Source organism: Aspergillus viridinutans (assembly GCF_018404265.1).
Source record: "Aspergillus viridinutans IFM 47045 DNA, scaffold_1, whole genome shotgun sequence".
Classification (NCBI taxonomy): domain Eukaryota; kingdom Fungi; phylum Ascomycota; class Eurotiomycetes; order Eurotiales; family Aspergillaceae; genus Aspergillus; species Aspergillus viridinutans.
In genome coordinates this window covers 2,887,101-2,913,481 of record NW_025091217.1, presented here as the reverse complement: position 1 = coordinate 2,913,481, position 26,381 = coordinate 2,887,101, and the positions used below count along the sequence as shown (strand labels likewise).

The 26,381-nt window shown below is 50.5% G+C and overlaps 9 protein-coding genes across 9 annotated transcripts; 6 read left to right on the top strand and 3 right to left on the bottom strand.

Annotated features, from left to right (window-relative positions):
* Positions 1-18: 18 nt before the first annotated feature.
* On the bottom strand, positions 19-1,742 carry Aspvir_000899 (putative F-box protein (Pof7); the record flags this gene model as incomplete). The annotated part of the gene is made up of 2 exons (XM_043266030.1): positions 19-1,281; positions 1,347-1,742. The coding sequence occupies 2 exons, from the start codon at positions 1,740-1,742 to the stop codon at positions 19-21; spliced, it is 1,659 nt and encodes a 552-aa protein (XP_043121965.1).
* Positions 1,743-2,262: 520 nt separating this feature from the next.
* Aspvir_000898 (putative mitochondrial carrier protein) lies at positions 2,263-3,719 on the top strand (the record flags this gene model as incomplete). The annotated part of the gene is made up of 2 exons (XM_043266029.1): positions 2,263-2,506; positions 2,566-3,719. The coding sequence occupies 2 exons, from the start codon at positions 2,263-2,265 to the stop codon at positions 3,717-3,719; spliced, it is 1,398 nt and encodes a 465-aa protein (XP_043121964.1).
* A 1,251-nt stretch (positions 3,720-4,970) lies between these two features.
* Aspvir_000897 (uncharacterized protein) lies at positions 4,971-8,925 on the top strand (the record flags this gene model as incomplete). Its single annotated transcript, XM_043266028.1, has 9 exons — positions 4,971-5,047; positions 5,106-5,316; positions 5,367-6,485; positions 6,803-6,997; positions 7,114-7,734; positions 7,786-8,154; positions 8,204-8,331; positions 8,387-8,490; positions 8,552-8,925. The coding sequence occupies 9 exons, from the start codon at positions 4,971-4,973 to the stop codon at positions 8,923-8,925; spliced, it is 3,198 nt and encodes a 1,065-aa protein (XP_043121963.1).
* A 500-nt stretch (positions 8,926-9,425) lies between these two features.
* hsp60 (chaperone ATPase HSP60) lies at positions 9,426-11,374 on the bottom strand (the record flags this gene model as incomplete). Its single annotated transcript, XM_043266027.1, has 3 exons — positions 9,426-10,939; positions 11,015-11,156; positions 11,264-11,374. The coding sequence occupies 3 exons, from the start codon at positions 11,372-11,374 to the stop codon at positions 9,426-9,428; spliced, it is 1,767 nt and encodes a 588-aa protein (XP_043121962.1).
* Positions 11,375-12,372: 998 nt separating this feature from the next.
* Aspvir_000895 (uncharacterized protein) lies at positions 12,373-13,601 on the bottom strand (the record flags this gene model as incomplete). The annotated part of the gene is made up of 2 exons (XM_043266026.1): positions 12,373-13,475; positions 13,541-13,601. The coding sequence occupies 2 exons, from the start codon at positions 13,599-13,601 to the stop codon at positions 12,373-12,375; spliced, it is 1,164 nt and encodes a 387-aa protein (XP_043121961.1).
* Positions 13,602-14,871: 1,270 nt separating this feature from the next.
* Aspvir_000894 (ATP synthase subunit epsilon family protein) lies at positions 14,872-15,254 on the top strand (the record flags this gene model as incomplete). The annotated part of the gene is made up of 3 exons (XM_043266025.1): positions 14,872-14,903; positions 14,974-15,088; positions 15,183-15,254. The coding sequence occupies 3 exons, from the start codon at positions 14,872-14,874 to the stop codon at positions 15,252-15,254; spliced, it is 219 nt and encodes a 72-aa protein (XP_043121960.1).
* Positions 15,255-15,711: 457 nt separating this feature from the next.
* Aspvir_000893 (N-alpha-acetyltransferase 35, NatC auxiliary subunit) lies at positions 15,712-18,478 on the top strand (the record flags this gene model as incomplete). The annotated part of the gene is made up of 7 exons (XM_043266024.1): positions 15,712-15,778; positions 15,880-15,947; positions 16,028-16,168; positions 16,235-16,471; positions 16,524-16,982; positions 17,041-17,298; positions 17,537-18,478. 7 exons carry the CDS (start codon positions 15,712-15,714, stop codon positions 18,476-18,478), a joined length of 2,172 nt encoding a protein of 723 aa, XP_043121959.1.
* Positions 18,479-19,556: 1,078 nt separating this feature from the next.
* On the top strand, positions 19,557-21,980 carry Aspvir_000892 (uncharacterized protein; the record flags this gene model as incomplete). The annotated part of the gene is made up of 5 exons (XM_043266023.1): positions 19,557-20,308; positions 20,371-20,630; positions 20,687-20,821; positions 20,881-20,971; positions 21,035-21,980. 5 exons carry the CDS (start codon positions 19,557-19,559, stop codon positions 21,978-21,980), a joined length of 2,184 nt encoding a protein of 727 aa, XP_043121958.1.
* A 2,966-nt stretch (positions 21,981-24,946) lies between these two features.
* On the top strand, positions 24,947-26,256 carry Aspvir_000891 (glycoside hydrolase family 5 protein; the record flags this gene model as incomplete). The annotated part of the gene is made up of 2 exons (XM_043266022.1): positions 24,947-25,666; positions 25,723-26,256. 2 exons carry the CDS (start codon positions 24,947-24,949, stop codon positions 26,254-26,256), a joined length of 1,254 nt encoding a protein of 417 aa, XP_043121957.1.
* Positions 26,257-26,381: the final 125 nt, after the last annotated feature.

Genomic DNA, 26,381 nt, shown 5'->3' with positions numbered 1-26,381 from the left:
TAACGTCGATGAGTATTGTCACATATCCCAACCGCGAACCCTTCGGAAAACGAATGCCCGATCATTGCGGAGTCCAAACTCAGCCCAGTCGTCAGTCAGCTTGTTGTGACTCCAGAATCCCTTCCACACAAGCTTCGTATTTTTCGATGTGCTGGCCGGTGTGGCTGTGGGGTTGGCAGGCTTCGACCCTGCAGCCGACGACCGGAGAGACAGATGCATTGTGTAGGTGTACTTTGAACCGACGCCTTCAGTTTCGATGAAGACATCTCTGGGATCCAGGGCAGGAGTGTCTAATGTCTTGACTGGGAAGGGCGGGCAGTTGGAAATCGACGGTATGCGGTTGTCGTCTTCAGATTCAGAAGCCGAAAGGGGCTTGACCAGATGCCAGCGTCCTCGACGAGCTTCCTTCAAAGCGGACATTGCGACTGGGGGTATCGGTTCTGAGGCTCCAGATAAAGTGATACCTGGCTCAGACGTATTACGTTGATGATGCCGATGTGAGAATGTTGCGCGTGCAGCTTTCACGTTCTCTTTAGTGATGTGAGGAACAACTTCCAACGGCTCCGCCGTCGTCAGTATAGAAATGACTGAACCATCCGGGTAGAACCGTAAGTATCGATAATAGGTGACGATATGTATGGGACTGTCCCACGATATATTGTGGTATGAGGATGCGGCACCCGGGCGAGTATAGTTGACCGTGCTTAGGTATACACCAGTGAAGCGAATTCGAGGGAACATCTGAAAGACCTGACTCCACGAGGATAATGGCTTAGGAATCTGCACGGGTACTGAGAAAGGAAACGGCGTATAGCGTTGCCCCATAGTATACTCAGGATTGCCATGGATGTCACAAGCAAATGAGTAATGCATCGACTTAAAGCCAAATTCGGAACCCTGACAAAGTCGTTTCCAGATGTGTTGTTCGTGGGCGAAATGATATGCCAGGCGCTTGCAGACCAACGCCATCCGACAAAAAGATGCAGGGTCCATCAACGCGACATGCCGAAGGATTACTAGTAGGACCTCGGATGGAATGTTCGCAATAGGGCATGGTGGCGGAGGTGTACCTTCAATTTCAGGCTCAGCTCGAGGAATTGGCAGATGGGCGAAAGAGGCAATAAGCTCAGGAGTAGGCAATACCGCTGGCTCATCTTGGGAATCTTGGCCACTTGTCGGAGCGCCAGTCAATATTGAGGTATTTGGGGCACCATGTGTGGATTTCTTCCAAGCAGCAGCAAAATGCTTGTTTCGGTATGTCCTGTCGACCGCAGAATCTAACTAGAGAACAAATAAAACGAGTTAGTTACCGTCTCTATGCTCCCAAAAAATATCAGAATTCTTACCCGGTACGCCTTGCGATAATGATGCAAGCTGTCCCCCAAATTGCCCTCCGCCTCTTTCTCTACCGCTCGTTCAAAGTGTTCCAAGGCGGATTTAGGTTCTCTTCGCGGTATCTCAGAGAGAAAAGCATCCTCATCTACCCTTCCTAAGCTCAACTGTTCAACACCATGGATGATTTCACCCTGCTTGAACGCCGTTGGCCCTTCTCCGTCGTCTTCCTCCTCTTTACGCTCCGAAGCTGCTTGTCGGGGAAGAGGGAAGTGGCCGGGCCGGCCGGCAGAAGATACAGACGATTTTGGTTGTGTAGTACTAGTACTAGGCCTGTTATGATGTGTCCGGCGTGCAACTTCCTCTCGCCACTGGCGTCGAAACGATTCAAGCTCGGCGTTGTCCTCCATTATTGTCATAGATGTCAGATGCGTGATGAGCACCAACGGCGGAGTCCCTTTGATTGATAAGCGCAGTAGTTCGCCGATAGCTTGAGGCTTGGCTTTGAATCGTAGAATATGGCAGCAGAACGCCGGGAAGAAGTCGTGCAAATGATACGGTGTTGTATAAAAAACAGAAAAATAGAATTTCAAGCCATTCTTCCATGTACAACCCAGGAGTGGTCGATCGATAAGATCAAGAATGTGAGCAGCATAGAGAGAGTAAAGAGAGAAAGATCGCGGGGACCCGAATAATAATGCTTATCTCCGGGCCCAAACTTGATTTGGATGGAGCGCCACCGCCGACAGCCGAGACGGGAACTCTTTTTCTCTCTGAGACTCTGACGCATTGCTGATTTTCCTCCCCGCTACTGCCAGGTTCCCCGACGGCTCAATTTATCATTACTTTGAGGTCTTTGAGAGCTGGACGGGAAAGCTACGTCGATCTTCATCCAGGTCACAATCTCTTCGTCTACTCTTTTTTGAATGAATGTCCGACGTTGCCAACGACGCAGCACCTAGTGGTCGACATCGATTTCAAGAGACAAGTACCGCTGGATCAGGACAGAGCCCGGCAGAGTCATGGCCATGGAGCCCTAAAGATACAACGATGGCGACAACTTCTGGGGCTGTAACGGTCCCTACTCCAGTCACTGAGCGAAAGGATGGTGACATTTCAATCACTCAACGCATGGTATCGGCCACAGGCGGTAGCATCCTCACGGCTTTACTAGGTGAGTTACATTCGCTGCATAAATTTTGAGCAGTTGAGATACTGATTGATTGTGTACAGCAACTCCTCTTGACGTCGTCCGTGTCCGACTTCAATCACAATCTTCCGTTCAAAATGCATCCCCCTACACCTCTCACACAACCCAGACGCTAAAACACTTGCCACCGAATTTGGGAGTAACTGCTTGTTGCCGCGAAGTGTTCTGGTTCGGTCAAGATCCGCAAGTGTGCATGGTGGGTCCAGGCGCCGGGACCATAGGAAGCTCTGCGCCGGCTGTAGCGGACTGTGCAGTCGAAGAAACGCAGCGCAGGACGTTCACTTCCACTTTGGATGGCCTACGCAAGATCGCCCGAAATGAAGGCACTCTGGCACTTTGGCGTGGACTTAGTCCCACACTGATGATGAGCATTCCTGCCAACGTCATCTACTTTGCTGGATACGATTGGCTACGCGCCGATGAAAAAAGTCCCATCAAACGATTCTTTTCCGCCGCCTACGCTCCCTTAGTTGCCGGCTCTGTCGCGAGAATCGCCGCTGCGTCAGCTATCAGCCCGATTGAGATGTTTCGGACGCGTCTGCAGGCCACTCCTGGTACCGGTGCAGGGCATTTCAAGGCGACGTTGGAGGATCTGCATCAAATGACCCAGGTGCATGGCTATAGGGCTCTCTGGCGCGGATTAACACTCACCATGTGGCGTGATGTTCCATTTTCTGGATTATACTGGTGGGGATACGAGGAATGCAAACGCTATCTTCTCAATCTGCGCAGGGAAGCCTACAACCATCATCTCCTGCCTCATGCTTCGTCCTCCTCGACTTCGCATCATGATCTAGATACCCCAACTTTTCTCGAAAGCTTTCTATCTGGCGCATTATCAGGTTCTCTGGCGGCATTCGTTACTACTCCATTTGACGTCGGGAAAACCCGTCAGCAGGTGTTCCGACACCTAGGTGATGGCGGTCCAAGCAGTTTAAGAGGCAGCGTAGCGCCGGAAATACTCCGACCTGAGCAGCTATCTCTGCCCAAGTTTCTCATGCACATCTTCCGCGAAGAAGGCATGGCAGGCCTTTTCCGCGGTTGGGTTGCACGTTGCTTGAAGGTGGCGCCTGCTTGCGCTATCATGATTTCCACGTATGAACTTGGCAAGAAGATGGCACGAGACGTTAACGAGAGACGACAGTTGGCCGATGAAGCCCATTCCGACTCCGTATAATAAAGATATGGCGGAAGTCATATACACGCTCTACCAGCTTCAAGCATTTGGTAGCCACCCTGCGTCGAGAGTAGGCCACTACCCGTGACCATGGACGTTGAAAGGCACTTGGGAATCATCTCCTCTGGCCTTTCGCATTCCCACTCCATATCATTTTGCATCAATCTTTCCTTCCCATGTACCAGCATCATTGTATAACTATTTATTCAGCGAGCAATTGGGTTCGTTGATTGTTCATCTTTTGATTAATGTCTGATGATACCGCACTGCATGTCGCCTTATAGAGCATCTAACGTGTACTTTTGTTTCTAGCGTCTTGGGAAAGTGGTTTATCTAAGGTTCTTGCGAAATCATCGCAGAGTTCGAATTGTGTACATAATCTCTGGGGAAGTTGGGCTGGAGTGGCTTTCTTCTCTGGATAACAATATGGCGAGACAAATCTTTCCTCCTCACTGATCGAATTTGCCACTGCTATCGTGCTTGGTTAGTCCTTTAATAACGTACTTTCAGTATGTCTTGTTCGCTCAATAGCGATCTGCTCGACGCGGAATACTACACTTTGCGAGATCACGAGGCCATGAGTATCTTATTCTTCTCGGTCACTGGGCAGAAGTGTGCTCACCTTTTTTTACATTATCCATTCAAGTCAGTTTCCCTTCACAGCTCTTCATCTTCTATTTTCGAAAACTGTGTTTGTATATCATATATCTCGCTCAACAGATTTTTTAGCCTACACGTTCCGTGTGGGAAAGATCAGGATGTCACCACTGCCTATGCTCACCTTTTCTCACCACAGTATACAAAGAACAAACAGGACTCCAGCAAGTCAAGCCTAGAAGTACAATTTCTGCACGAACATAGAACCTGGCAATCATGGCACGGAGATTGCCGGATAGTCGCAAGGCTCAAACAACCCGTGTCCTCGATGATTTGACATCAGAAGTCTCCAGCGACACTAAAATGCGGGGCGTGGTATTGGTCCAAATCCAGCTCTATGCGTATACTAAGGCCGCGAGGTGATCGCTCATCTTCCGCTAGTGAAGAGCATATGGATTCTGTTGACAAGGCTGGAGAGACAAGGCTGTCAGCAGGCAGGATGTCACCTGCCACGGCCTTCCCCATGAGTCAGATGATGGTCGCTATTTCTGTGTCATTTTAGATGGCAGCCTCGTAGATGGATTTCATCTTGCGTCTGCACTTTCAGATGGATAGCGGTTACAGCACTGCTATTACTCGAGGGGGTTCCGTGCTATGGCGCAGAATATCTCCCAAGGCGACCTGCGCGGTCGATTCACGGTTAGGAATTCTGTTCATTCTTCCGATGTCGAGTAAGTCCAAAATGCCGTTAGACTGACTTTTAGAGCTTCAAGCACTGATATCTTCCAGCATCGTTGCTGTTCCTGCCATAGGATCTGACGCTTGGAATACCTGGTTCGGCGATGACTCTAACGAACCATGGCTTATATCGGACCTTACGAGGGAGATACCAAATGCGCGTGTGTTACTCTATGATCATGGGAAGCCTGGCGCTCGCGATGACTTGAATTCGCTGGCCCATAATCTGCTGAACCGGCTCCACGAGCGGCGACTTAGCGCTGTAGGTCATATTGTGTTTAAAGAGTGAATATGTACTGACTTCTTGCTCAGAAGAGTCGACGGCCCATCCTCTTCATCTGCCATAGCACCGGTGGATTGGTAGCTAAGGCGGCCCTGATTATCGCCAGCCAAGCATCATCGAATATGGAATCTATCCTGTCGAGCTGTCACGGAATAGCTTTCTTCGCGACTCCACATCAGGGATCGACCTACCTATACGCTCCAGAGTACACCCAAAGTATTTGTAGCATAATGAGATTGAAGTATCGCGTCCCGCATCATCTGCGGGAAATTTTAAAGCCTCGACATCAACAACTCATGCATCTTTCCAATCAGTTCAGGGCGATCTCGGCGGATTTGAAAGTCTGGACCTTCCTGGAGACGGTTGATTCCGCCATCAATATCACAGGCTCGGACACGAGCGCCACTGTCGAAGTTCATGTACCAATCACCTCCATTCGATCAGGCCTACTGGGTCTGGAGCATGAGAAGGAGATACCTCTGGCTACTGATCATGTAGGAACAGCATACTTCAAGGGTCAAGAGAAAACTACAAGGACGAGCTTCATAAAGGAGCTTCAGTCATCTGTCTCCATGGCAGTACGACTGTCTGCCCTTGTGGATGCGCCACTCCATGTCAAAAAAGAAGTCATGATTCAGGTCAATGGATTCTTTGAAGATACTGCACTAGGGGTCAGCGAGGAGACTCCTCTGAAGCTTTGGTCCACCAAAGTGACACTCCATGATTATCTGTCAAGAGGCCCATCCGAGTGCCTCAGAGATAGGCTAAGCCAGACCAGCCAGATGCCGCCTGGCTCACTGGATGATTCCTCAATCAGCAGCTTTGACAGCCGACGATCGTCTATTCATTCAGAGTCAGAGCCCGATGAGCCAGTGAATGTCACGAGCGAGGAAACCGAACGAACCCAGTCCAGGCCTTCTATCAAGAAGAGTCGCAGTTTCATGCCCATGGCTTCTCCGAAAATTCATATCAGCGAGCCGAGCACCGAAAGCTACCTTGAGTTACGCGACGAGAACATCAGCTACGACCTAGAGGAGCCGGATGTACAGCATGAAGACACCCCTCAGGAAGAAGGCAATAGCAATGAATCGGGAGAGGCTCCAAATGAGCTCTCCGATGTCGAAGCGTGCCAAACAAAACTATTGTGTGTAAGCGTTCTGCAACATATATACAAACAGCTCAGCTAAGAAAAGGTACAGTAATATAACGTCAAGATATAAAGGGCTCCTTCCTGTGCCGCTCCCGAAACGAGGTCAGCGGAACATGATGGGAGCAGACAAGCCTCGAGCGGCACCTCGATTTGACCGACCAGAACCTGGAAGCGAGAAGCTTCTATGGATACACATTCCTTATACACATACTGGATGGGTACCTTCCATACTTGCTAAAGCCTGTGCGGATCGTGAAATCCCACATTTGTAAGTACTTTTGCGGTTCCAGTTTTTCTATTTATGGCCATGGGCAGGCGCTAAGTATTCCGTCTACATTCAGTCTGAGCAGGTTCATAAATGAGGAAAATTGGTTTTCAAAGCTGATCAGAGCGCGTCACCTTGAACCTCACGCTCGTTATGTACGCCCTTCGTGCATTTATTCCAGGCAGAATGATGCCTCGCCCAACAATCGATCAAGAGGGATGGAGGACCCTCAGCTCGCTCTATATGTGAGTTTAGGCCATAATCAATCAAGATAACCGCTAACCGTCCACCTCTGGCAGATGCCATATGTGAGTCTGTACGCAAGCGCATATTTTGACATACATGCTGAAAAGCAGCCCAGCTTCATTGGGATACATACTGGAATCTAATACAACGCCGGAAAGTTGTCGAAGACCGACTGCGGCAAGGAAGATCCAGACCCGTACCGGACAAAATATCCAAGGCGCACTTGGAATCGAAGTTGATTTGGAAGTTCCTCGGAAGCGAGCCTCCAATTCACCTCAGGAGAACGTTGGACCAGTTCGGATACCCGAACCTGAGATCTACCACTGCCAGAGATGACGATCAAATGCTCTGGAAGAGGACCAGGAAATCAATCAATCTCAAGGATGACATAGGGGATTTAGTGAGGACAGAGAGTGATTCAGGCGTTCCGGACGTTTTCGAGGATGGCAAGGTCCTCATGGTAGACCAGCTATGGCTTTGGATCTTGGACCAGAGAACGGTCGTGACCTTTTTCCCCAACCAAGAGGCTACAACATCCGAGGGCAAGCTCTACGAACAAGCGAACTTACACAACAGTATCTATAATGAGCTCAATGGAGATCTGGCACGGCGTTTCGAGACTGCTGGTGATCTTGCTGCGCTCATAGTACAACATGCTGTCACTGTTTTGCTTGACAGGACCTTGCACCATGACTTACAAGTTCTCCGAATTTTCGAAGAGTCCATCAGCATCTTGGTAGGAGTTATATAGCGCGCACGTCTCGACAGCTGACTGACCAAGAATCAGACAGAATCGGTGACCAAGTCATTTAAGCGGTTCCGAAGTCGCGGGTTTACCATAAATCCTGCTCAACACAACAAAACGGCCGATGGAAGAACAATGACCGAGGCGGAGCGTGATGAAAGAGACATTCATGTAGCAAGACAGAATCGAGAAGACCTTTCTGCGCTATTGGAACTGAGGGATATTATGGATGAACTAGGAACGATCATGAAGCTTCTCGAACAGCAAACCACAACAGTCAAGACCATGGCCAGATACTTCGAAGGCCGGGGATATGGCAACGTCTTTGTCGAAGCCTCGCTGGCCCGGCTCGACGAATACCGCAACCAAGTCCAGGAAATGAGAGAGAACACCATCCTGGCTCAGAAAGCAGTAAGCAACTTCGACGTCCATGACGCCGTCCGCTGACTCTCGTACACAGGTAGAGAATCTTCTTGACTTGAAGCAGAAGCAAGCCAACGTCGATGAATCACGACTGGCTCGGTGGGAGGCAGAAGTCACCCAGACCCAGTCACGGTCCGTGATGGTTTTTACAATCTTCACTGTCATGTAAGCCGTGTCTACTCTACAGGTTAAACCTCATCCAATTGCTCATCCGGCCCAGATTCTTACCTCTCTCCTTTTTCACCTCGTTATTCGGCATCAATGTGCGAGAATGGAGCGGCACAGAGACAAATCCCGATTTCCGTCAAATGTTTCTGATCGCAGGTCAGGACCCTGACTCATCTCTTCAGAATTTTGATTAGACCCCTCTAACGCCATGCTCTAGGCCCATCATCCGTCGCAATCATCCTTATCGCCCTCCTCTTAGCCTTCAACGAAAGACTCCGGGAGACGGCTGCCAAGGCACTTGCAATTCTCTTTGGAATGGCTAGAGACTTTCTCCTAGCTCCCGCTAAGAAGGTTCTTCGTCTGTCCAGATCTTCAGAAGAGCCCTTGGACGTGCATCATGAAGAGAACCGCTTCAATCGCTATCTGTCCTCCCGGCGGTATCGCAGACAATTAGAGGACGATATCTGGAAACAGCATCCAGATCGGGTGATTTCGCCGCTGCCACCTGTGGCAGAGTATGAGATGATGCCGCCGGGATACGATTATTCGATGAAGTTGAGAGAGTCGAGTCGGCAGGGAATCTCGGCTTAGATTGATTGCATGCGACTATGGCTGCGTGGTAGCGTCTTCTTGATCATTACTGTATGAGTAGGCGGTCGAGGACCGAGTAGCAAACCTACGTGAAGATTACAGAAACTGAAGACAGAATACGGTGAGCAATTATTTTAATTGAGGCACGACCACCACAGCTCCAAAGCTGTCGTAGACTACATAAAGTACATATATGATACACAGGACTCCCCAAGACTTTTATGCCCAGTGGGATGGAGTGGAGATGTTGATCGAGTCAATCAAAGAGGAGGCGGATCGAAGAGGTAGATATGAGTATCGAGGTATAGGACGAAGTCGGAGTAGGTGAAGGAGTTGTCAAGGCGTGTAACACATCAGAAACAATAGGAAATATTACAGAAAAATCTCAACACCGATATATCAGAAAATGCTCGTACATGCAAAGACACGCTCGAAGGGAAGAGAAGAAACCTTTGAAATCATGGAAGAGGCTAGGCTAGCAAAGGGGGGCTGGGAGCAGCTTAGAACATGCCGCCACCCATGCCGCCCATGCCGCCCATACCACCCATGCCGCCAGGAGCAGCAGGGCCCTTCTCCTCAGGAGCCTCAACGATAGCAACCTCGGTGGTACCGAGCAGGGAGGCGACACCGCTGGCATCGAGCAGAGCAGTGCGAACGACCTTGAGGGGATCAAGGATACCGCTGGAGATCATATCGACGTACTCACCCTTGGAGCTGTCGAAACCGCGGTTGAAGTCCTTAGCGTACTCGTCGGTTAGCTTGCCGACAATGACGCTGCCCTCGAGGCCGGCGTTTTCAACAATGGTGCGAGCGGGGCGGGTGATGGCGCTCTTGATGATGCTGACACCGAGCTGCTGGTCGAAGTTCTCGGGCTTGACGTTGTCGAGGCCGTTGGCGGCGGCCTTGAGAAGGGCGGTACCACCACCGGGGAGGATACCCTCCTCAACAGCAGCACGGGTAGCGTTGAGAGCGTCGACAACACGGTCCTTCTTCTCACCGACCTCAACCTCGGAGGCACCACCGACCTTGATGACGGCAACACCGCCAGAGAGCTTAGCCAGACGTTCCTGGAGCTTCTCCTTCTCGTACTCAGAGGTGGTGGGGTCCGCCATGACACCACGGATCTGCTCGCAGCGCTGGGCAATGGCGTCCTTGCTGCCCTCACCGTTCAGAATGATGGTATCCTCCTTGGTGATGGTGATGGCGCCGGTGGATCCAAGCATGTCGGGGGTGAGCTTCTCGAGCTTGATGTCGAGCTCATCAGTGAAGACGGTACCGTTGGTAAGGACGGCAAGATCTCCAAGGATGCTCTTGCGGTTGTCACCAAATCCGGGAGCCTTGACAGCAGCGACCTGCAGCTGGCCACGGAGCTTGTTCAGAATGCAGACGGCGAGAGCCTCACCCTCAATGTCCTCGGCGATGATGACCAGGGGGCGGCGGAGGGTGGTGGAGGCCTCAAGGGCAGGGATGATGTCCTGAACGGCGGAGATCTTCTTCTCAGACAGCAGGATCAGAGGCTTCTCGAACTCAACCTTCTGAGACTTGGCATCGGTGATGAAGTAGGGGGAGGTGTATCCACGGTCGAAGCGCATACCCTCGGTGACCTCGAGCTCATCCTCAATGGTCTTGCCCTCCTTGACAGTGATGACGCCCTCCTTGCCGACACGCTCCATGGCGGTGGAGATCAGCTTACCGATGTGGGTGTCACCGTTGGCGGAGATAGTAGCAACCTGAGCGATCTCCTCACCGGTGGTGATGTCACGCTTGTTCTTCTGGAGGTAGTCGACGACAGCATCAACAGCAGCCTGGATACCGCGGCGCAGATCCATGGGGTTGCAGCCAGCAGCAACGTTCTTGACGGTCTCAGAGAAGATGGCATGGGCGAGGACGGTAGCGGTGGTGGTACCGTCACCAGCAATCTCGTTGGTCTTGGAAGCGACATCCTGGAGGAGGCGAGCACCGAGGTTCTCGAACTTGTCTTGGAGAGTGATGGCCTTGGCAACAGAGACACCATCTACTTCAGTCAGTACACAATTCGTTTCAACGACAGGTGAAAACAGCGACCCGGCCTAGCTTGAGTCACACATACCTTTGGTGATCTTAGGGGAGCCATAGGGAGATTCAATCAGGACATTACGACCCTTAGGACCAAGAGTCGATGTCACAGCCTTGGCCAGAGTGTCAACGCCCTTGAGGAGCTGAGCACGGGCTTCGACACCGAACTTGAGCTCCTGAAAGGTTGTTAGCAAGGTAACGGGTGTGAGATCCGGGTGACACGGAAGAGAAATTGGCACCGCTTCAGGAGTTTAGAATTGCGGCATTGCAGATGAGAACATACCTTGTGGGCAAAACGCTGCTGCTGCAGGTTAAGACCAGCGGGCTTGGTAAAAGCAGCCCGCTTGGAGGCAGCGGAAAGGACAGACGTCCTGGAAGAAAGAGCTCTCTGCATTATGGGACGAAGGGTGATACAAAGACGGGATAGAAGAGGAGACAATCACGTTAAGATGGACGACTACTGCCCGATCAAACCTCCCAGAACAAGAACAGGAGCAGAGAAGGAAGAGAAGAGGGAAGAACAGAGGATAAGGTGGATGAAATGGAGATGGAAAGCTGGGGAGATGAAGCCAAAGTCTCGAAATTTTTCCAGGCGATTCTCGATCCCCGGATGTCTTGGCGGCAGAAGCTCCTAGAAGGTCACGTGTGGCCTTCCCGAGGGATGTTCTCGGATCGTCGGAAGGGGAAATTCGTACACAGATCCCACCAGAGTATCTGAGCATTATTCCCATACGTAGAGCTGAATGGGCCTGCACATGTGTTTTTCAAAGCAAAAGATGCAGGGGTGATTAACGACTGTCACTGAACTGTCAGGATCTACTGCTATCCAGTCCGCGATGCGGCCGAAATGTCCACATAAGATGTCATATAAGGTAGTCTTTCTGCTCTGTATCATTACGAATGGGTATACACCTTTTTCTTCCCCTGAAGGTACGGCAAGTATTTATCATATTTGTAGAAATTGAGATGATATGTTAGGTAAGGTTAGAAGATATCCAATCTCACTGTTCCATGCTGTGGTTGAAAATTTGAAAGACCGAGAGCTGATTGATGGAAGCAATTGCAACAAAACGAAAAGCTAAAGCACCGAGAAGCAAGGGAAATACTCAAGAAGAAAGAACAGAATCTATGATGCAGAATAAGCAGATGCTCACAAAGTCATTCCAAGAGCGAGGATCGTGAAAAAGCCAGAGAGATTCAGGAACCAGGATTCTCAGCTTTGCCCAGTTATTATGCATCCTCAATGAGGCTGACGATACAGAAAGCTCAGTTCGCTAAGCGAAAAGCTTCCAAAGAAATGCTGAATCATGGGAATGCCACATAAGTCTTGAGCTTGGGTTATCCAAGGTCTTTGAAAGTTGACACTGAGCCCTATGAGCCTGTCATGAAGAATCAGAAAAAGGGATCCATGTCCCCCGGGCCTGCAAAGGTGGCCCCATTATTGTCTTTATGCGCATCATTGGCATGTATGTACTGAAAAAGGTCGTCAAAATACATACTTTGCTCCCCTGGAACAATGCCCATTTGCTCATTCTGATGGGGATTCAGATGATTCAAGGTGTTCGGAACAAAGCCGAGCTGCTCGTTCTGTGAACTGGGATAAAAGTTCTGATAAGCATTCATATGCTGACCCTGGCTAGACGCAAAATCCAGAAAATTGGAGTTTGAATTTGGGATGGACGATATGCCCATGTTTGAGTGACCTGCAGACAAATAATTCCCACCCATGCTGCGAGTATCTGCTGCACCCATGGCATTTGAATTGTCTGTGCCATGAAGATCCTGATACAATTGCTGGTCAAGTAGACTCTGATTGTGAGGGTCGAAAGCGCTGACCGTAGTGTGTTCTGGACTCTCGACTTTGACAGGCTTTTCGCTTTCAGGCTGCGCTCCACGCCTGTATCTCAGAACAATCACCTTGCTCCGCTTTCGCAGACGAGAGGGGGAACGATTCCGAGACCCCCTGTGATTGGGATACTCAAGAAACTGGGCTCCAGAAACCACTAAGTCTTCAGAGCCAATCGGACTGCCATCAGCGTCCTGGTCACTTGCGGACTGGGGCTGGACTTTGTGGTCTTCCTTGCTTTGGACTCTCGAGCTTTTGCTGTGTGCAGCGTCTCTCTGAGCCTTTGAGTGGCGTTTAACCACGTACTCTTCGTCAGACGAAATATCAGTATCTTGTGCAAGATCACATGGATCTGCTGCGCTGTCTGACTCCCGTGCGTTGCGCATCCTGCGCCGAGCTCCTCCTCTAGAGTATGTTGCGGACGCGTTCAAGGATTTGTTCGGGGCCCCGATGCCACCCCGTCGAAGTGGCGGAGGGACGGGTTTACCAGCATCAACCCGGCGACTGCGCAGTTTAGATAAGTGCTGGACTATTGCTCCTTCTGTGACGTTGTGGCCCATTGTGGATGCAACATCTGCCCAGGGAATCTTCACATTTTTTGCGTTACAGACAGACTGTATTGTCAGGAGGAGTAGTTCATCTAAATCAGCTATCAAACAAGTCAACTCGGTTTCCCGTGATCGAAGATGCCTCCGACAGCAAGGGAATACTTACAGTCCCAACGAACCAGAGTCCGCTTCTTAGGCCTATTCGACCCCTTCTTCAGCGTGCTCATGTTTATATGCGTGCCTGTGCCTTTTAGTAAGCTTTGATATCTGCTGATGTTATATGAATAGTCAAGAGCGCGAGGGACGCTTTGAAACAGTGAGCGCTGTACAGCGGCACTGGCAAGAAAGTGAGAGAAAGATGAGAAGATGTCAAGACCCAGAACATTACCTGGAGGCCGAATGCAGCACAGACTGAAAAAATTTTAAGATGTTGATATACGTACTGTCTGGCTTGCGATCTTTCCTCAAGCTAGCATTTCCTAAGCCTCCTGGAGTTGCAAAGTGGATATCTCCAACGACCTTCCCAAGTCAGAAGAGGAAGATGATTCCGGTAAGCGAAGATGAGAGAGATGAGGGACAGAGGTGAGTGAATAATGAAGGGTGAAGACAAGGGCAGACCATAGCTTGTTGTTCTTGGGTGTATCATGATGCGTACTAGTATGTCTAATACGGTCAACTGCTGCATTTCGTGCAGGGAAGAAGCTTCAATCTCTTGCATCTCGGCGTATCATGCGTAAAGGAAGCTTGTATTCTTTGTTCAGTAAGTGAATATGATATATGAATGCATATGGAAGATCTCTTCTTGGTTAAAGCAGTATGTTAAGAGCAGTTCTATACGGCACATTTCTGGGCGGACCGGCCATGAAATATAGGCCGGGCACGCTTCCTTCGGAGCCTGGATCAAGAATGGAGAAACAGCAGGTCCTCTTAAATATGATTATATTGTAGCAGGACCGAAAAAAACCTTCAGTTCAATGTTAAGGGTCCCCTAGTATTGTAGCTGGCTTGTTGATATAACTTCTCATTGATACTTTGTAGAGTCCAAGAACTAGGTCCTAGGCACAAGCAACGAGAAGCAGCGTGTTATATCGTTCGGTTGTATGCCGAGTAAAAAAAAGCCTCTTCAACGCCCTATTCCCCTCTATTACATGCTTGCAGGTTTGAGGCATCATGAATCTGTCGAGTTCGGGTATCAGCAGTGGCTCAAATCCATATCTGGCCAGCTGATTAATGTCCTGAGTTTTTCGGACTCATGGAACAACAAATAGCAGCAGCAGAATTAGCACTTATTCAAAGCCAGACATTTTGAATTCAATTGTTGTCGGTGTATCAACCTTTTGGTAGTCAAACGGGCGAAAATATGCTTTTCCATCACGTGAATCACATGACCTGAGGTTCCCGATCCTCCGAACTCTACGCTCGTTCAAGCGTTACATACCCGACGACTTCTAATTCTCCATTCGAAACACAATCCCTCCAACATCATCCGTCTTCAAAATGGCAGCTGCGTGGAAAGCCGCTGGTTTGACGTATGTACAACCCATCCTACCGACGATGCCGCTTAACAATGCGCGACCGATCCGGTACTGACTTTTGTAGCTACAACCGCTACCTGGCCGTCGCTGCCCGCGCCGTCCGCAGATCTCTCAAGGACGGCCCTCGTCTCGCTGCTGAGCGCCGTGGACAGTCGGAACTGCGTTTTTCCAAGTGGGAGGTTCGTATACACATCATTGCTGTGCTGGGTTGTGGTGGTGATGGGGTACAATGACTGGTTGGATTTGGCTAACGGATTTCTCGCCTGAATACAGAACGGCAAGCAGGGCGAAGTCAAGAGCATCGCCGAAACCAACCAGCAGGCTGCTCAGGCCGAGTCGAAGTAGACTATTCCTCCGAAGACGATTTTCGATACGATGATATAGGAAGCGAATTGGGCTATCAAAAGCCCAGGGGAAGCTTTACCCGTGGGGAGGAACAATCACTGTAGCAATATTGGCCTGTTTGTTGAAATCAATAGAAGGAATACTTACTTCCTGCCATTTATCGGTGTTGAAATGTAGAGTCTACCTGGGTGTAGTGTAAAGAGTCCTGTAAACAGACGTTCACTCTCCGCCCACATCAAGTCTCTGCGGTCTTCTGCGTCCTTGTGGGTTTCACTTCCGCGAGTCGCATATCGTACTGTCCGCCAACTCCCCGCTCCCTCTTCTCCCGTCTTGTCCCTCATTTGAGCCATCGCCCTCAAAAAAGTCAATTTCTTATAGATGTTCATCCTCGCAGCGGGCTGCAGATGGTCGTGGATGAATATTAATGCTGCCAAGTAACGAAGTCCGCGTCCCGACGATGCGAGTCGTTTCGCAGTCGGTGGTCCCACGCGACATCACAGATGTATTCACACAAGCTGCTTCGAGTAAGAACCCTGTTTTCGTTGACTGTCTTCCTTACATATTTTGGTTTGGCCTGCTGTCTGCTGCATTGCAACGATTTACTGACCGTTCATCTTTTTGCTAGAGCTGCGAACAGGAGAGCTCGTCAAAGATGAGTACTTCACACTGTTCGAGGCAGTCGGCGCCTTGGAGGTGAGTTGCAATTCTTTTAACCCCGCTGATACTCGATCGTGAAACTTTGTCATCGGCTGACCGGTCTTGACTCCTGGCAGATAATGGATTCAAAGATGGACAGTGGTTACCTCGGGCCTGGAGAGAACCACGCGCAAGCCTTGGAGGACGACTACGACATCATGCGGGAGCTGGCTCCGGAAGAAGTAGTGGGAATCATGGACGAGTTACTTTGCCATGAGGTGAGTGGGTTCCTCCGCAAAGCCAGCGGTCATCACTGTTTGACTAAACGGGTTGTACCATGGCAGATGGCGTGGCATATGGGACATCCACTATCTCAGACCCTTTTCACGTCCTTGTACCTTGATAAACTGTTATGGCCGATACCGAAGACCCTCGAAGATGCTCGGTTTGCGCGTGAAAGGTTGGGTAACAGGAAGGAGGACTCCGAACTGTTACACCTTGTACTCCGCGCTTACTGCCTTGCGCTGGTTAAGTGCTGTGATTTTGTCCATTCGCGAGTTTCCGCGGAGTTCTACTACGAAGTTGGTTCTTGAAGTTTATCAGGTGCACCAAACGTTTTCTGATTCTCTGCAGGAAGAAGACTTTGTCACTCAGCTGTACAATCGCAGCTTACTGTCACCGTTTGATGTGAAACACTTCCGAGACCTCCTCGATGAGGCGGTCTCCTGGACTGAAGCAACAGCCGATGCTCTCGATCAAAACTTGCGTGATGCAATCACATCCCGCTTGATCTTTCGACGCGAGTTCCTTCTCGCATTGGGCCATGACATTGACATCTTACAGAACAAATCAACCGGCTACTTTGCGTCTTGCTTATTCCAGTTGTCCTCCCTTACCAAATCTGTCACTCTCGGAAAGCCTGTGCCCGATGCCTTCAGTGTGAAGATTCAGCGGAGACTGGCCAGCACGGTGCCCCCTCGGCCCATGGTGAAGATTAGTTTCGAGGATGCGCTGGCGCATCTACGACGGTTGTGTCGAGATGCCATTGACCTACAGGAACTCGTTGAGTATGGGGGCCCATACAATTTGAAGGTATTCTAAGCCTTTTCCACATGAAGACGAATCTGAATATATCTTTTAACGAATCCAGGTCGCCGTTTGGACATTGCTTTCTCGCAAACCTCAACCATCCGTTTATATCCGTTCACTTACCCAAACTTTCATCCAGAGCAACATGACTGTCCTTGGAAAAGTCTCCCTCAAAGGACTTCTGTACGACGAATTGTCCGAATTTGTCCTCTCTTCGAGCGTGCTTCTTGATGCCAACATTGACGATACTGAGGTGCCCTCGGACCCTCGGTTTCAGATTGCCCAGCGGATGGACGCTTTCGTGAAACGTTTCGCTCAGGTGAGGCTCGTGTCCACCTTTATTTAGGCCCAGCCGCTTCTTTCGAGTAGTCGGCATTTTCTGACCATCATATAGCCCTTCGTAGACACTTTTCGAAGTGCGTGCCTGAACCGATGTCGCATTCGTCGGACACTCTGCCATACAATTATCGATTGGGATAACCTTCAGATGGAGGTATGCAACCCGAGTTGACACAATGAATGATGCTCAGTCCAGACCAATACTGACCTTTGTCCAGGCCGAAGAACTCGACGAGCAACTTCGTACTCTCAGTGAAGAATCTCCGCTTACACTCTCGAACGGCGACGCCACTTACTCTTACCCCCTCAGCAGCTGGGCATACCACCAGAAGCTGAGCCAATTCCGTCTTATCATTCAGCTGGGTTTCGAACTCTCAATTTACGCACCCGAAGAACTTGCTGGGATGTACTGGTATCTTTCTCACATTTGCTCCACGCACCTTGCTCACATCGACCGAATACGCACATTTACGGTCGCGGCCGCCAAACGAAATCTGGCCGCTATGGCTGCAATGAAGTGCAACTCAGCCGAGCGGCAGTCCGCTTTTCACAAGACCCTTCGACTCCTCGAGAGACTCACCACACATATCGTTGCTATAGATGCCTTTGCGATATCCCTGCATGCTCTGTATGTACTCCTCGCTCGGCACAATCTCCTGCCGACAGCCTCTGCTCCGGGAGCGTACTCCAGCGAGCGGCTGCGCTACGAAATTCGAATGAAGCCTTTCATCCCTATCAGCCTGCCGGAACCTGTGCCGTACGAAGAGTATCGCCGGGAAGCGATTCTGGAAGGGGACAGCGATGGAGTTGTCTTAGAACGTGCTTCAAAGGCGATTTCAGAAGCCCGCAAGGCCTGGGAAGCCACACTCGCCAATGGTACTTTCATTAAGAACTCACGGGGCGAAACATACCATGCGCCGGCCATCGAAGAAGACTGGAAGTGCGAGGTTAAGGACACGATGCGGGCCTGCATCGGCGCAAGCATCGCTATCGAAGCGGTGAAGAAGGCACTCGCCGACTCTGGAGGAACCAGCTCGCCAGCCAACCGTCACCGCGTAAGTCTACGAGTAGAGATCCCGGAGGTTGGGTCGCAGGCACGCTGGCATGACTGGTGGGCTGTGCCGCAGGTCACACCGGTCAAACCAGGCAATAAGACATGATATGGGGCAATCCAGACGCAATTCGCTCTTCTTTTCCTTCCGGTGAAGGGTGGATGCCTATTCTATCAATTTAAAAGGAATTTTAGATGAGGAATTGAGGATGTGTTATGATTTAATGTATATAGAACCATATTTGTTATGATGAATGTTAATGTCATAGACAAAAGCCGCATACATTTCAATATGAATCAAAAGTTCAAAAGGAAAATCCTGTGCCCAGTAGATACTTTATGTATTATTGTGCTTTGGAGTTTGGACCGATAAAGAGTGGAAGTGCTGATAGTTGACTAGGGATTGTCTAGGCTAATCCATAACCAGAAATCCCACTTCGTCCTAGCATCGCTCAAGGAAAACAGTTCCATAATGAATGAATAACCTTCCATCTTTGATGACCCCGAATTAGCGATAATTTAAAATAGCCTGAAAGTTCATACCACGCAAGATCGACACTGCGCCATCGCAGGAAGCCTCATCTTCCAGAGTTCCAAGTGTACCTACCTATGGTCACCTACTCATGGCTCCACTGCCCAAAGGACCCAATCTATCCAGACAAGAGCACGATCGCCCGGGCCTCGGAGGAGGCCTGATCGACCTTCTTTCTTCTTCTCCGATCTGGAACTCATTTCATCATCGAGTCTCGACAGGTACTATACTATAATTCTATCTACGTACCTGACCTATGAGAGTCTGCAGAATAGATATAGGTGTTCATCGAGACGAACCTCATCCGCCTTTTCAGCTCAACTCCGTTGCCGCGGTCGCAAAGCTACCTAACCATCTACCCGGACTCTTTGGTGTAGCCAATTGCACGCTTGTGAATCGCTATCAGTTTCGGCTTCCCTGGTTTTATCGCTCTGGTTTCTACTTGTCGCAAAACCAATATCTGATTAATCACGAGGATTCCTAATATTAATTAAAATAGTCCTATGCAAACTCCGCGTGGTCTATCTTGTCGCGCAGACAATCTTCCGCTTCTCCTCTCCTCTTTTCCTCTCTCGCGTCCATCCTTCTCCCATCTCCCCGAGCGGGGGGCGGTAGGGACGAGAGCCTGGACAGACCACACTCCGGAACGCACACGATGCCTACATATCCTATCCGGCGCAGGCCCCGCGAGTGCAAGACCTGCCTACCCTGTCGTGCGAGTAAGGTCCGTTGCGATCGCAATGTACCATGCGGCAATTGCGTCAAGCGCAACTTCAACTGCTCCTACGGCCGCCCGCCTCCCAAGGACCCATATCCGCTATCTACACCGACTACCACGACGACTCTGCCTAAAACCCCATACTCCTCCTCTCTACCGTCGTACACTCCGACTTACCAAAACACAAATACCTCGGGCCGCGATGCTTCATTTGGAACGGGGACAGGTACCGATTCCACTCCCGACCAGGAGCCATTGTCGGATACCGTGATGATCACACAGGGAGAATGGGATGAGATTAACGCCAAGATGCGCGCAATGGAACAGATATTGGGCAGTTTGCACTCATTGTTCGATACGCACGCGCGGAGGAAACCCGGTAACACCGTCACGGACGTCTCCCCTGAAGTAGAAGGCTCCCCGCGGTCCGAAGGCATCTATGAGCCGGACGTGCTGCGAACGGGCTCCGTCCATATAGGGTCGAGGTCGGCACTCGTGGATATTTTGAACAAGTCGAAGGTTTCCGAGGAAACCGCGCAGGCGCTGCCTAAGGATGACCTTCTCGCGGAGCTGGCGATGGGAAACGAGTCGGCCGCGTACCCTTTCGTCGACCTATGGTCGTCGGATCCGTATACATTCAACATCGCCGGCGTTTGTGGAGTATTACCCGATGATGACCAATGTCGACGGTATGGGAATTGGTTTCGATCGTCGGTTGATTCGCCTTGCTAATCGAAGTTTTTCTTTGCAGATTTATGGGCTTTTATAGAGACATCGCAGCTGTACTGTATCCGGTGCTTCCAGACGTCGCCAGATTAGAACAAGATATGAATCGACTTTTGCGAGGCCGTAAGGCAGCCGGAGGGGTCTACCGGCCAGATACCAATGGCTTGGTCAAGCCATTCGGGATGAGCCTGGCGTTCCTGAGTCTGCTCTTCGCCGTGCTAGCGTCCGGATGTCAACTGTCCGATTTGCCAGGTAAAGAGCGGGAGTTGACCTCCTGGGTCTATGGTGCGTATATTTTTCATCATCGAGTGACTGACCTTCCATGGCTGATCGTCTTCCAGTTTCCTGCGCATACCAGTGTTTGCGAATGTTGAACTATGTGTCGCAACCGACGCTTGATGTGATCCAAGTTCTGTTGATCATAAGTCACGTCTTGTCCTATAATATGAACGCGGGCGCGTCATACACGTTGCTAGGTGAGCGATCTTCTTGCTTGGCAGCTTCCATGACTCCAAACTCAACGACATGCTCGCAGGGATGACGGAGCGCATGTGTATGGTCCTTGGTCTTCATGTCGAATCATCGGGCTTTGCGCGAGATGTTCAAGCGGCTCGCAGGAGGGTGTGGTAAGTGCCCAATCCCGGTTGCTCTTTAGCCACGAGTGGCATCATTCTCACGATGCTCAACAGGTGGGCAATGGCTTTTCAGAACAGTCATTTCTCCTTGGCATACGATCGACCGTCAATCACGATGGTTAGTCAGCCGGAAATTCCCTATGATCCCAAATCGATGCCCGGTCATCGATCGTATTTTGAGACACTTTGCCGGCTAGTTTCTGTCATTCTGGAAGTGCTGCGGATGCGAATGTATCCACATCATTCTCAACTGCGATATCACGAGATTAGAGAGTATAAGCAGCGATTCGGACGTATCATCGCCGAAGGTGTCCCGCATTTGCGCTCTCCCGACCATTGCGCCACTTTGGCGGATCATATCGAGCGAGCAGAGTTACGTCTGCACTCGTCGTACTTTCTCTCCGTTCTCTGTCGCGTTTCGTTAGACCCGGATGCGCATCTGGACGATGAGCGGCGGGCGATAATCCGCGAGGATTGCCTGACGAATCTGATGAACACGATCGATGCATTTGTCGAGCTGCATTCGTTCAACCCGCACTGTTCCCGGACTTGGATCAGCCTGCAGCGCACTATCGCATCTGCCTTTCTGCTGGTTGCACATCTCGAGGACCGATATCGTGCTCGAACGTATGACCTCATTCGGAGGCTTGAACTTGTCCTGGCGGATCATGTGTACGCCGGAGGACAGGAAAATCAGAACAGCCAGACGGAGTCTGCGAAACACCTTGCCTCATCGCTCCGTGCCCTCGGGCAAATCAGCGCTGCATTACGTGCTAAGGAACCCGAGGGATGGAGATCGGGCTCCGAGACCACGACCACGATTTCCAGCATCACCACCCCAATGCTGATCCCTGCGTCCTCACCATCGGTCACTCTCGGCACCACAGCAGCTCAGTTCTCCGGATACGTTCCTGCGCCGCAGGGGAAGAACATGCGTACCATCCTCGACAGCGTGTCCGACGTGATGTTATTCCCCAGTATGGGCATGGCAAATTTATGACACGAGATAGAAAGTCCTTTCATACGTTTAGCCCCGCATTTTTTTGACACACATACCAATCTCTTGAGATTATGCGTGGTAGGCGAATCCCATCGATCCCGCATATACCCGTTTAGATGATCGAGAAGCATTTTCAAGGCTGTTTTGAGCGTATGATCTTACCATGCTTCTGGCACTTTTTTAAACAAACGAGCCTGTTGATTGTCAGATACGTTCAGGTAGGTATCCGTACTTGCTCGGTAGTAGGTAAAAGGAGCCCAGCCGAGCCTGTATTCCTGATGGTCCATTCCTTTTCGCTTTGCCCATTCAAGCCGGAGGACCTGTCCTCAGCCCTACCTACATTATCCCTTTCCAGACTAGACACTTCTCCAAATTCGTTGAAACTTGACATAAGGGAGCAACTTGCCAACCTTCATTTCATTCCGAAGCCACTCTGCAGCTATCCAGCAAATCATCAAACAGAACTAACCAACTTGCTTCCTCCGAGCGGAGTTCCCGGTCCACCCGAGAATAGATTACAGGGACTCCCAACTCCAAGCTAGATAGGCTCCCTTGGGTAGACAGCCCAGACCCAAGGAACAGACAACGGAAGGTACTAGGCCAAGACTGGTGGGCCATATATTATTGACTCCGACTGTGGCTTTTGGCCGTTTGACCAACTCTAGTGGGCTGAGACAGGTACTCGCTACTCAACATGCGGAGTTTACCATTATTGTCAACTGTGCAGACGGAGTAGTGACCAGTGGCAACCATTGCTCGATCGGACTTGATCCTTTCTTAGCTGTTATCACGGATACATCCGTGATTTTCGGCTCCGAGGTAGGACGCTGGTGGGACTAGGACTGTCAATCTGACACAAATTGGACATGGATGTTGCATAATATGACTACTGCTCGGGATTTGGCTCACCTTCCAACTCTACATTCTACAGTCCTACGCAGCATAGATCGAATCTGGGATTGAACAGCATGGGGCGAATATGTGATCGAGCTCTCGGATCCGAGATATGAATGTCAAAGCTGGATAACATATCTGACCTCCCCACACACCGCAAGTGGGAGATGGAGTGTGCCTTGGCGGGGATTCCCTGGTCGGGATGACTGATCAGGTCATCTTTGCATTTGGATCAACGCAACCCTCATTCTGAACCATCACAGTGGGTCGCGTCTGCTTCTGATAAGATGGAGGAATCGTGCCATCAAGCGCCGGATCCCGATCCCGAATTCAACCGTACGCAGCAATTATTCGCGGCCATTCACCAAGGTGGGATCAACTGACTCAGCTGGTGAGCGAGATATTGGCTGCAGTCCATGGAGTCAACAGAAGTTTTATGGAGTTTCCGAGTTGTGTTGCGACATGGAGCCGCGAAAGCCCCTATACGCAATGTCAGCGAGGAAAAGCCGCGCACTTCACAGCTACCAACATGTCCTGTCAGATCTCCCCGTTATCCGACAGTGAGGGGTCAAGATGCAGCTCTTCCTTGACTACCGAGTTCATGCGTTCGGCAATAGTCTGACACCTTAGGCTAGTTGCCTTGGTCAAGGTGCTATCTGGGTGGTCCGATGAGTCCAATGCCGTTGGATAAATCGTGCGCTTGCCGGCTGTACTGCCGTTCTTGCGATTCTCTGGTCTCAAATTCCGAATATATATCCATCATCCGATGTTGTACCTTCGGGGCCAGGACTGTGCCAGTTCGGACCCTGGATATCCAGCTTCTCCATCGTGAGAGAGTTGTAGCCCATCGGCTCGTCTCATTGACGCATCCATGGGCTGACCGGACCTGGCCCCATCGTTCTTGGTGGGAGTGTCCCAGGGAATGGACAAGTGAGCAGACATTATGTAATAGGAGATTGGGTCTGGGGCCATACAAAGAAATGGGTTCTAGATACACAACATTCAACCTCGATTGTGGCCACGTTGGTTCGATCAAGTGTCGGATGGTGTTTCCATCTATAGCCGAACTACGAACTTTCCTCAGTCCAGGTTGGATCGCTAGAGGAAGCTGTTCAGTCCATCAACCCTAGGATATGAGAAGGAATCATGAAATGATTGAGAAGCCATTGTTCTATAATCTTTCTCAGAAGCCAACTAAGCAGGAACCTTATGAAACGTTGTTCCGAAATTGAATAAACGTCATCGAAAATTTGCGTGAAGAAGAGCGAAAATTGCGCAGCACAGTGACGAGTCAGTCTGGCTGATATCTTCAATTGAATGCAACCGAAAATCAGATTCACCTTGGCAATTCATTATCACGAATCTTCGGATTCTCATTGGGGTGTCGACTAGAGAGGTGAGCTGGAGGAATACCATTTTCCCAAATAGGAAAGTCCTGGAGTTGACCGTTAGACGACGATCACTTGGGACCTCTAATTACAGAAACTCCTACAGATTAGACTGTTTGAGCTTATAGTGACCGGCTTTCCCTTCCTATTGAATGGTCGGGTCTGTACGGCATTGTTGCATCTCTTTTCTTAGATCCTTTCTTCGATGCTACCTTACCAGCCGGATCACCCCTTAATTCCTCCAACCTGGAGTCTAGATCCGTGTCAACACACCGAGCGTTGAAGATCGCCAGCCAGCAGGTTTCGCAATAGCCATTCACTCTGGTAATTGCCCATTCCCGTTCTACTCCAGCCTATGTCAGCAATTTGATCGCAAGTTCGGCTTCATGGACACAATGCTAGCCTTAAGTCTGGCACGTCAGTCTGCCTGGGAAGGAAGACCCCGCGAGCATAAGCAAATGATCGGCGTCTTCAGGCTCAGGGGCGGCTGATGCCGATGCATCTGAAGCTCTGAGGCGAAGCATTATTTGCCGTGCTGGGGCGCATTGATCCGCGTTTCAGATTTTGGGGCCGGAAATCAAGATAAATAGGGACTGCTTCACTTACCTGTCTCGACAGAGCTGCGGATCACATATCCTTTTACATCGCTCTTGAGGTGAAAGGCAGTTCGTTGCTACAATCAAAATGATTAGAAGGCTCGCAGCTCTCAGTGCTCTATCGGGCCTGGCAACTGCCTGGTTGCCCGAGGTCAACAAGAAGATCACCGCAACAAACGGTACGAACCTCTTCACGAGTTCAAACGGCAAGATCCGAGGTGTGAACCTGGGCTCTCAATTCGTCTTCGAGCCATGGATCGCAGAGAAGGCGTGGTCGGACATGGGCTGCAGCGGACAGAAATCCGAGTTCGACTGCGTCTCTAGCCTGGGTCAGGATAAAGCGAACAGTGCGTTTGCGAGCCACTGGAGCTCCTGGATCACGCAGGATGACATCGCCGAGATGGTGAGCTATGGGCTGAATACCATCCGCGTCCCTGTCGGGTACTGGATGCGCGAGGACCTGGTCTACTCGGATAGTGAGCATTTCCCTCAAGGCGGGTTGCAGTATCTGGAGAATCTGTGTGGGTGGGCTAGTGATGCAGGCTTGTATATTATCATTGATCTGCACGGTGCTCCCGGGGCCCAGACGCCCCAGAATCCGTTTACGGGCCAGTATGCGAGCACCGCTGGATTTTACCAGGATTACCAGTTCGAGAGGGCGCTGAAGTTCCTCGAGTGGATGACCACCAACATCCACCAGAACGACAAGTTCCGCAATGTCGGAATGCTCGAGGTTGTTAATGAGCCTGTTCAAAATGCTGGCCAGGTTGGCTCGATGCGGACCAGCTATTATCCCAATGCTTTCAAGGTGCGTAGCTCTCATACGAGCTCAGAGACAATGCTCACCCTGACGCTTGACTACAGAGAATCCGCGCTGCAGAGCAAAGCCTCAACATCGACAAAAACAACTACCTGCACATCCAGATGATGGACAAACTTTGGGGCTCGGGTGATCCCACCGAGGCTCTGACTGACACCTACTACGCCGCCTACGACGACCACCGCTATCTAAAATGGGCCAGCGTCGCCGTCTCCAAGGACAGCTACATCAGCACATCCTGCAGCGACGAGCTCAACAGCAACACCCCGACCATTGTGGAAGAATGGAGTCTGAGCGTCCCTGATAACGTGCAGTGGAGCTCTGACTGGTCGCCTGACTCTAACAAGGATTTCTACAAGAAGTGGTTTGCCGCCCAGGTCACGGCGTATGAGAAGCAGCAGGGCTGGATTTTCTGGACGTGGAAGGCTCAATTAGGAGATTATCGTTGGTCATACCAAGGTGGGCTGCCCCTTACCGATGATATGTGCTCAACAGGTGCTGACCCTTTAGATGCTGTTGCGGCTGGCGTTATTCCCACTGATCTCAACTCTCTGGCCGGCCTGAAGGTGTGTGGTTGATATGTAAGAGCAGATCGATGAACAGACAGCTTCCCCTACGTATTCCAAAATAGTGTGCCTCTAGTTGGGTAAAGCACAAGGCATCAAAGTGATCTCCGCAGCACCATTCCGATAAGAAATCATTT